We start from the raw sequence: 10,808 nt of genomic DNA, 5'->3' as shown, positions 1-10,808 counted from the left end.
TATATATATATAGAGCTTCGACTATGACCAAGGGTTTCTTCGGACATCTCTTCAAAATTTAGCCTCATTCAATGGATCTTCTAGAAGCCGACTCTAGCGCCTAGGCGCCAAAACTGTTGCACATAGGCGCCGGCCACGTCCTTCATCTGACGCATAGGCGCCAGTTTAGTTGTTTTTGTCAATTTTTTTTGGTTTGGCCCATTTCGCTCCTTTTTGATATATTTTTGCTCATTTTTGCTTTTAAAATTTTTTTCTTGCACTTGTAATAAAAACCACACAAAATACATTTCATTAAAACATAATATCCTAAAAAATGGGTATAAAATGTGCATAAAAAATATGTATTTTTAATGCAGATCATTAACCATTTAAAAAGTGTATATTTCTTTCAATGGAACTTGTTTCCAATAAAACTCCTAAATTGTTGCGTGTTGAAAGATTCATAACAGTAGAGTAATCAATTAATGCCTTAGTATTACATGAAGATACAACACATACACATATAATGCAAATTTCGTAGTTGGTGATATCATAATATTTATGTGAAAAAACCCTAGAAAAGAAAAAAAAATCATATAGTTTAGCCCAAACAAAGTAATCCACCATGTAATTAAAGATTTATTGGTCCACTTCTTCTCTTGAATTATTGAATGTGGACTTCGAAACTGATACTTATGGATGTGCAATAGTAGTTGAGCAATAATAGTTATAATGGAGCTTAACAAACATGGTTCTTGGCTATAATATCAAAAGTTAGCCAAAAAATGCTGTATTTATGATGAACTATGACGTAAGCAGTGCATATAACAAACACTGTATTTATCTTTATACAATAAAAATGAAAATATAGGTGCTAAGAATAACTATCATATTCTTACTATGACATAAGAAGTGATCACCATTGATCAATGGTCGACGGTGGCCGGTGGTGACGATCGATGATGGTCGATGACTATAGAGGTTGGATGTCATCACCATGTCTTTAATATATTATATTCGGGCTACATCGTATAAAAGTAGGGGTTGTCCACTGCTATGGAGGCCAAATGTTATCGCAAGATCCATAATACGACATTATAGATTATGATCGTATTTGGGACATGACATTAACAAGCAGGGGACGCGATGGCTACAAAGGATGAAATTTATTGTCTGGTCTTCAATGCGACATTATTCATTACACCATATTTAAGATATATAATTGACAAGCACAGTTCTTTGATGACAGTGACCAGAGGCAGCTGATGGTTGTTGATGGTGGTCAACGACTACGAATGCCATAATATATCACAGGGTTTTCGATCCATAACAATATTAAAATTAAACTCATTCTTTCCCTTCAAGTGAAGAGAAAGAGTTTATTTATAGCTTCTAGGAGAGGGATATTTCGGCCCTTTAACAAATAACTCTGGTAACCAACTTATAAGATGTCCATATTTATCCCCCTTGATCATGAAAAAATTATTTATTGATTTGAGGGTCTTAATGATCTCATGAATAAGGGCATTTAAGCTTGTAGACTACCATCGTTGAGACTTATTTGAACATAATATCAAATTTGGAGTTCATTTGATCTAAGAAAATATTTTTATATGACTATTTTGTGTTTATATTTAATACATAAATTTAATAAATAAATAAACAAAAATATAAATATAAGTAAAAATAAATAAATAAATATATAAGCATATAAATAAAATAACGCATTGAATAAATGGAAATATGAAAATTCCGGACACTATAGATCCTTTTCACTATAGGGAAACGTAAGGGTCTCGGCATTTCTTCGGAATTCATGGGAACTTGATACGAGAACCATGCAGGGCGGGGCAATCCCAGTTGCCTCACTCGGCTTCTTCGAATCCCGAGTTGCGGGGTGCAGTTTTTCCACAAATCCAGCGCTTTTCTATCACCATTTACACCCCATCTTGCCCCCTTCTCGGATTTTCCCAGTACTTGTTCGACCCAGAAGTACGCGTTTCCAAAGCGCGCGGGTGCAGTTTTCTGTCGGCGAATATGGCCATAGCTGGCCAGGGGAGCCTGCTATGGAGGAAGCACGGGAGGCTATTATGGAAATACTGCGAGAGTATGGAGCTTCAGAGGATGATACGGCGAGGATCGCTTCGAATTCGCCTCAGTATTTGGATATGATCGTGGGGAATGTTCTCGAGTTGGATGAGCATTCGCTATGGAGTTCGTGGGGTCCGGACGCGGAGGAGGGTGGGGAGGATATTGCTTCTCGTACTTTTAGAGAAAAGGTTCGCTGCATGGCTAAGAGTAAGAGGGATGGTGGATTGTTGCCCTTTCTAGAGAGTATTGGAGTGAGGAATTCCTCTGCCATGCTTATTGCCAGATATCTGGTTTCTGAAAAACTTCCCGATCTCATTGATAAGGTATGTTTTTTATTTTACCAGATAAAATTTTCCACGCTTTATATTTGTGATCAATACCGGGGGACCAGAATAAACTACGTTTTGCCATTTGATTATTTCCATAGCTTTTCATGAATGGATAGTTTTGTGATATTACGGCTTTGTTTGACGCTTCGCTGCTTTTCAAAAACATGCCAAACCTTATATTTGATTTGTTTAGGAAACAATCTCATTAAACTAGGTGATTATGATTGTTGATTATGAAGCTTATTAACGGGAGTATTGTTCTTCTATTTGCCACTCCATAAGTACCAATGGAACTCCAAATACCATATCACTATTGAAGTTTTGTTAGTGTGAAAATCTGAGAAGATTCTCTTTCTCTCTCTCTTATGGGTTGGCTAGCCACTTCCAAATCTTCTTGGAGGATTTGATTGGGACAACTTAGGAAACCTTTGATTAGTTTATTGCCTTCCTGTTCTATATTATTTTAACTTTTATTTTATTTCCTTTCCCAATTTAGGTTAGACATATTTGGTAAGGATTGTTTTTCCTTTATATATGTACCCTATATGTAAACAATAAGATGAAGAATTATTTCTCTAAGAACCTATTTTCTGCATGGTATGAGAGCTTTACCTATCCCCCTCTGCTGCCGAATCTCTTCCTCCTCGAAACCTGCTATAAGATTTTATAATTTGAATTTTATCGTCCTATTTTGTTTAAGAACATGAATATTTCTATTAAATCTTGTGATAAATGTCAGCGAGTATGTAATATTTCTAAACACTATGAAATACCTCTGAATTTTACTTTAGATTTTGAAGTTTTTTATGTTTAGGGTTTAGACTTTATAGGACCCTTTGTATCTTCATTAGGGAATTCATATCTCAAAATGGATAAAGGCAAAGACTCTTCCAAATTGTGATGCTCAAAGTTTAGGGTCCGTTTGGGGCTGCTTTTTTCAAGTGGCGCGGCCCCAAACCACAACGCTTTTCTTTTTTTTCCGCTTTCACGCAGCTTTTTTCCCGCAGCTTTGCGGCAGCTCGCCGCTAAAGTTGGCGGAATGCGGGCCGCGAGATTGACCCCGCGGCCCCGCGTTCGCCATTGTTAATACCTCTGTTGCCCCGAAGCCTGCCCTAACCTCTGGCATTACTGAAACCGCGCAGAGAAATTTTCTGCCCTAGCATCGAGCGTTACAAACGTTTCCTGCGCCAAAGTTGTTTGTTGCATATGTTGAACTTGAAGAGCGATCAAAATTGCAACTCAAGGGTGATCAAATTTCTTTGTTGCAGATCTTGAACTTCTTCAAATTTGTTTTTTCGGGTCCACTTGAAGAGCTTTACAAATGTTTCCTGCACCTCAGTTCCTCTTTTTATGCTCGATTTCCATTTAAGGATGACTAATTGTTAAATTGAATTGATCAGTCATCTCTCGCCGAGCTCCATGGGATGAATGATTAGACTTCTAATCTCTTGCTTGTGTTGTTTACAACTTAGATTTTGATGCCCTGGTTCTGAGCGTCTTCATTTGAATCCGTAAGTTTATACAAGCTTCTTCTGGCTTTATTCTCTCTGCGTCATAGTGGGCGTTCTTCAAAGTTGAGAGCTTTATTATCAGAGTACGAAAGTATTACAACAGCTAGAAAACTGCAGAGATATATAAAATCAAATCAAGTAATAATCGCTCTTCTTTTGTATAAAGTTTAAGATCTTCTTCTTCATTCTGTAAGCTTTAAGCTTAGGAATGAAGGAGCAGTTGGTTCTGATTCACTTTGGAATGGAATGAAAGCTCTGCAAGGGTATGATGGATGATGAAGAAGAAGTAGACTATTCAAACTGCCATCTTTTAACAAATTCGGACTTATCAAACAGTGGAAACATCAATGCGTTGTTGAGAATTTTAAAAATAAAATAATATAATCATCTTATTAATTGTTATTTTAATAGATTTAGATTTTTTTTTGCACTCTTGATACTCACTATGAATTGAGGTGTGTATCTGTAATTCTGCACTATTTTAAAGTAATTTTTTGTCTTAAAAGTATTAAAAAATAGGGGCATAATAATCATTTTTCCAGAAACAGCTGTCCCACAGCTGTTTTCATATAGCTGTCCCAAACATGCAGTCAGCTTCTCCACAGCAGCTTCCTGAGGTAGCACAGCTACAGCTGAGAAGCTGAAAAGCTGCAGCTGCGCCAAAAAGACCCTTAGCCAAATTTTTAAAGAAAAATATCTTTTGTAGATTTGGTATGCCGAGATAAATTATTAGTGATGAGGGAAGCCACTTTAGGATTAGAAAGATTTAGACATTAGTTACAAAGTATGAAATTAAGCATAGGATTGTCCATAGCATATCATCCCCAAGTGAGTGGTTTAGTAGAAGTATCTAATAGAGAAATTAGAAAGATTTTAGAAAAAAACTATCTATTCTAATAAAAATGATCGGTCATTGAGATTAGATGATGCATTATTGACTTATAGAGTTGCTTATAAAACACCTATAGAAATGTTTACATATAGACACATTTTTGATAAGGCTTGTCACTTACCAGTGAAATTAGAACATAAAACTTAATGAGTTGTTAAAGAATTCAATTGCAATATGAAGAAAGCTGGTGTGAAAAAAATTCTACAGTTAAATAAACTTGATGAGATTAGACAAGAATCTTATGAAAATACGAGAATTTATAAAGAGAAAATGAAAAAGTGATAAGATCAAAATATTCTTAGGAAGCTTTTGAGTTAGGACAAGAGTTTTATTGTATAATATACGATTATAATTATTTTCTATAAAACTTAAGTCTAGGCGGTCATGATCAATTGATGTAGTAATAGTTTATTCTCCTCACATCATAATCATTATATTCATAATACCCCGGTGGGGCCTATCCTACCCCCGCGCTATCGGTTTTCACGACGTCGTTCTTCTCCTCTTCTGGTTGCGGTGGTTTCATTGGCGAAATCTCCATCTTTGACTGAACAGGTTGTAAACTCTGAACGGTGGCTTGAGCTGAAGAGATCTGAATCTGAACCAATATCTTTTTGGATGACTTGCTGCAAACTGTACTCCATCCATCTTTTTCCGAATACGGATCTATCAGAGTGATTGACTCGACTGAAATCATATTTACAGAATCTTTTTCAGGTTCTTTTAAATATTTCTTCGTGATTGTTATATTTTCTTCTTTAAAATTCCTCTTGAGCCAGTCCTTGAAGACGAAACAACCCTCTATTATAAGTCCAACATCCTGTGCTAGAGGCAAAAATTGGGATACTCCTCCCTGTCGTCTTTTTCCGGCTTCTTCGGTTTTAATAATCTGAACTCAGGCTTCTTCATTAAATTTTTGAACATCTTTGGCATAGCCTCATCTTTGAAAGAATATATCGTCTTTTTTTGTTCTGAAAAATTCAGACCCTTTCTACCTTCTGCTCGGTACGGTCCTCCCTAGTGTGATTGCTGGCTAGACTAGCCATATTGCTGTGCTTGTTGCTGAGTATGCTGTGACGATTGCTGGGAATTTTGGTGAGAATGCTCTGTTTGTATCTTTATCGGCTGCTTTCCCTTCTCGACCGTTACCTCTATTCCGGACTTCTTCTCGAATATCCTGGTTGTTCTGGTCTTTTCTGATTTCTCTTGGGAATCCACGTGTTTAACTTCTTCTTGTAAATTGCTGGCTTTGCTTAGTAGCTTCTCGAAGGACTTTATTGTGAGTCTCTTAAGCATGAAAGCTACTGGCCCATGGATGCTTTTGAGTAGAATCTCAATCGCATGTTATTCCTGTAGTTGAAGTTCACATTTCATGCTAAGGTTTCTCCACGTTAAGATATAATCTACTAAAGTCTCGTTAGGCTTTTGCCTCTCCACTATGAGATCTCCAATAAAAACATGATGCTGTGCTCCAGCAAATCTTTTCACGAACAACTGTTTTAACTTGGCAAACGTCTTGACTGATCCGTTGGGTAGCTTGGTGTACTAATCAAATGCAATTCCTGATAAGCTGCTAACAAATTGCAGAAGATCAAAGCTTTATTACCTCCGGTATTACCACAACTGACTCGGAAATGTGTTATATGCTGCATTGGATTTCCGGTCCCGTCGAATGTTTTAAAGTTTGGTGACACAAAACCCTTTGGGTAGGGTACGACATCGAACTCCTCCAGGTAAGGTCTACCCCTTCAAATCAATGCACCGCCCTTAGATTATGCTAAGGCCTCCCGAACTTATTGATCGATCAACTGTTTAATATCCTTTTCTGGTATGGTACTTGGTGAGCAATCCTTCTTTTGCTGATCTTCTCCGTTGGCGGAGGTAGCTTCTCTCCTTTCATTGGTAATATGAACTATTTTTGGCTGGTTGACTCCTGGAGAAGCTACCTGCTGCGACTGGGACTGTCCTTGAACTGTAGCCATGACGGCCATGGTGGCGGCTATCTCATCCATTCTCTTTTCCATCTGGTTGATTTGTTCATCTCTTAAGAAAACAACCCTGCGCAAATCATCCGCGAAGTTCCCTTCAACGAGAGGTTGGACATCGCGGGCAGATGCAACGGCTCTGAACTCGATGACATGAATATCCATGAAATCTTTATCGTGATAATCGTTGAAATCAAAATCGTCATCATCATAGATGACTACTCCATGTTCTTTGGCTAACTCAAAAATTTCAGCCCTGAGTTTCTCAACTTTCTCTTCGATTGTTGCTTCCTGGATCATTTTGAGATCTGGAGGGTTTTCCTGAACATCCTCCTCTTGTTCATCAAACTGTAGCAAAAACTACCACGATGTCTGATACTTTGGATTTCTTTCATTCCACGTGTTCCCCCAACAGGTGCATTGGACCGTATTGGTACGACAACCTTGGGTATCCATACATTCCTCTTTGGCGGTGATGGCTTGAGATGGGGTGTCTCAACGGAGGTATCGGTATGCTGAAGAGAGGCATGCTCCTTGCGGTGCTTATCAAATACAATATCGAGTGATTTCTTTATCTTCTCCTTCTTTGGGGTCGTCTTAAGAGCAACAACTGACGGTATCTTCGGACCCAGACGTGACTTAACCAGTCGACGTCCTGCAGACCTTGGAGTAGTAGTAACAAAATTTGTGGTAGTAACGGTAGCATCAACTCGACTCCTCAGACGGAACCTAACGGGAATACGTGCTGACAAAACTTCAGTTGCTTCTGAGATTGCTGGACAAATTTGACATCCCTTAAAATCTCTTTCTTCATCTGAGGGGACACTGCGCATCCCACTCGTTTAAGTAGCTCAACGACTGAACATCCTTCTTTAGTGGCCAATCTCTGGAACACTGTACGAACTTCAGTGATAGGAGCGGGCTTCTCCCTCTTCTCACTACGACCATGTAACGATGGTAAGGTATCAACGATCTTTTGAATACTTTCATATCATTAGTATTCATTAACGGGTGGAACCTATTCCCTCGCACGAGCGGAGAGACTTCAAGTAATACAAGTTCCTCCTCGTGAGGAAATTCATCAATAGGTATCTTTTTTGGGATTTCTGCTTTAGCGGCCTTCCGAGCCCTTCAGCTGCTGTTCCTCCTTTGAGATCGAGTTAATAACACAGACTTTGAACTCGATCCAATTTCAAATACCGACGGTGGGACGGTGAATCCTTTAGTTGTATCTTCCACAATCATGACCTTTTTTCCTTTGGCAGAAAAAGGGAACAACAGACTTAGTAGGTGCTGAGGCAGCAACAGTTTTTACCTTCTTACAGGAAGGGAAATCCTGGGGACAGTTCAGGTTGAATTCAACGGAAGGCTCCTGAACTTCCCGAGCGGCTACTTTCATTATGACGAATGGGGCTTTTCCGAGAACGACTTCCAGTTCATCGAATCCAGTTCCAAACTTGATGGTGGGAGCGACATTGCGAGCATTGCGGCTAGTTGGCAGGTTGCAGGAGAAAGTGACCGTCGGGAACGCCATTGCAGCAACTTCAAAAAGCAAGCTTTTAATTTATAGTTTGTGAAGATTTTAAAATTTAGTAAAAATAATTTGAAATTAGAGAGATTTAATTAAATAAGAAAGGTTAAAGAGCAAGCGCAGAATGACACAATTCGATTTAATTTGCAAAGTAACAGACCAAACTCGAAGGGACATGAAAGGGAAAAAAATAAAGTTTAGGACACAGTGCGAGACCGACTTTACAACACACATGCCCAGGTGGAACTAATCCACCAACACACCTATTGGGGGTTCGACCACATACAAAAGATAAAAGTCCTAGTGAACTCCTGAACATCTTTGTTCAAAGGTGATTGAACAGACAGTCCTGAAGTCCGAAAGAGTTAATCGTATTTACCCAAGAAAGAAATGGGTGAAGCATGCCAACGGAAGAAGGGTAATTTGATCCATAAGGGACATTGACACATTTCTAATGTATGAAGACGATATTCCCTGATTTTGATAGAGAGATAAACTAATCCCCAACAGAGTAGCCAGAAGCTGTCGGCACAATTTTAAGAGTGGGTCCTGTGGAAGTTGTCGGTCAAATATCTCCTTGAGATATCAAACTCAATTATGATGTCCCATCAAATCGGAAAATATTTTTGAGGGGAAGTATTTCTTACTGCAACATACCTTATCAATCAAATCTCTACCTGAGTACCTAACTTCAAAACAACTCTTCATATTTTGATCTTTACTTTTCCTCACATCATAGCTTTCTCTTGTATTATACCACTTAAAATTTTTGGGTGCGTATCTTTTGTTCATGTCCATCGCCAAAATCGTACAAAATTTCTATCAAGTGTATTTTTCTCGGGCATGCTTCCAATAAAGGGGCATAAAAGCTACTCTTATGTTACTAGAAAATACTACAACTTTTTGGATGTCGCAATTTTTAAAAATCAATCACACTATGTTAAATCTGATGTTCAGGCGGAGAGTATAAATGAACATCAATTTTGGGATGCATTTAATAACACCTATATGGCCTCATTACTTACTCTACCTAGCCCTCCTATCATAGTGGAGAATTCCCAACCAACCCAACCCGAAGTCCAAAACAAAGAACTTTGTGTGTATATAAGAGGAAGAAAAACTTTCAGCAGGTGGAAGTCAACTTGCAAAGACCGAACTGCTCCAACCAAAACCTGAGTTCACATTCATCTGAAATTTTGGGTAAAGGAGTAAAGTACTTATGAGTTATCCCCTTCATCTTTTGATGCTAGTGACAAGGAAACTGCAAATGATATCTAATTCTAGAATATGTAGTTTATGAGAAGTTGTCATTATCCTACAAAACTTTTGTTTCTAACCTTGATAGTATGCAAATTCTTAAATATATTCATGAAGCTTTTGAAAATTCAAAATGGAAGAAGCAGTTGAAGAAGAGATTCAAACACTAAAGCGTATTGATACATTGATAATTACTAAACTCCCTCAGAATAAGAAACCAGTTGAGTACAAATGGGTGTTCAACATCAAATATAAAACTTATGTGTGTATTAAGAGAGTCAAAGTTAGAATTATTGTAAAAGTTTTCACTCAAGCCCATTTGACTGACTAATAGGAAATTTTTGCACCAGTTGTCAAATTTAATACTATCAGAGTTCTCCTTTCAGTAATAGTTAATAATGAATGAAGACTGCATTAACTTGACATAAAAAATGTATTCCTGAATGGAGATCATGAAGTAAACATGGAGATATCATCAAAATTTGATAATTATTCCAACAAACCCCTAATATGAAAAGTTTGAAAGTCTCTCTATGTTTAAGCATTCACCAAAAGCGTGGTTTGAAAGGTTTAATAAAATGATGAGATCTAATATGTATTCTCAAAGTCAAGCTGATTATACTCTATTTGCAATATACACTCAGGAAAGTAAGATCACTATATTGATAGCATACATGAATGATATAATTCTTCTTGATGAGGATGAAAAAGAGATTCTGAAGATCAAAGAAGTATTTTTTATAGAGTTTAAAGTCAAAGGTCTAGGAACAACAACAACAAAGCCTTAATCCCACTACGTGGGGTCAGCTACATGAATCCTTTTTCTCCATTGTGTCCTATTTAGTGTCATATTTTCATTTAGTTCTAATAAATTAAGATCATTTTTTTATACAATAAGCTCAAGTCTTCTTAAGTCAACATCTATCTTTCTTAACATAAGTCGAATCTAAAACATCTACTCTCCTAATTGGATCATCAGATGGTCGACGCTTAATGTGACCAAACCATCTAAGACGACTTTCTCTAATTTTGTCCATCACAGGAGCTACACCAACCCTATCACGGATATATTCATTTCTCATTTTGTTTATAAGTGTAAAGCCACTCATCCACCTAATCATTCTCATCTCATCAATACTTAACTTATTATTATGCTTCTCTTTTAAAGGCCAACATTCAACGCCATAGAGCATTGCAGGTCTCACCACCGTCTTATAAAATTTTCCTTTCAGT

General features: G+C 37.6%; 1 protein-coding gene across 4 annotated transcripts in view; it reads left to right on the top strand.

Moving 5' to 3' along the window:
• The first annotated feature begins 1,730 nt into the window (after window positions 1-1,730).
• LOC110026577 (transcription termination factor MTERF5, chloroplastic) overlaps window positions 1,731-10,808 on the top strand; it is an 87,442-nt gene continuing 78,364 nt past the window's right edge. For all 4 annotated transcript variants that reach the window (XM_020727562.1, XM_020727561.1, XM_020727560.1 and 1 more), the window contains exon 1: window positions 1,731-2,393. In XM_020727562.1, the coding sequence (XP_020583221.1) occupies window positions 1,818-2,393 (576 nt within the window). In that variant the 5' untranslated portion in view covers window positions 1,731-1,817. The remainder of the gene's footprint in view (window positions 2,394-10,808) is intronic.

The sequence above is a fragment of the Phalaenopsis equestris genome, unplaced genomic scaffold (genome assembly GCF_001263595.1).
Source record: "Phalaenopsis equestris unplaced genomic scaffold, ASM126359v1 Scaffold000381, whole genome shotgun sequence".
NCBI lineage: Eukaryota > Viridiplantae > Streptophyta > Magnoliopsida > Asparagales > Orchidaceae > Phalaenopsis > Phalaenopsis equestris.
This window is presented reverse-complemented; position numbering and strand designations above follow the sequence as displayed.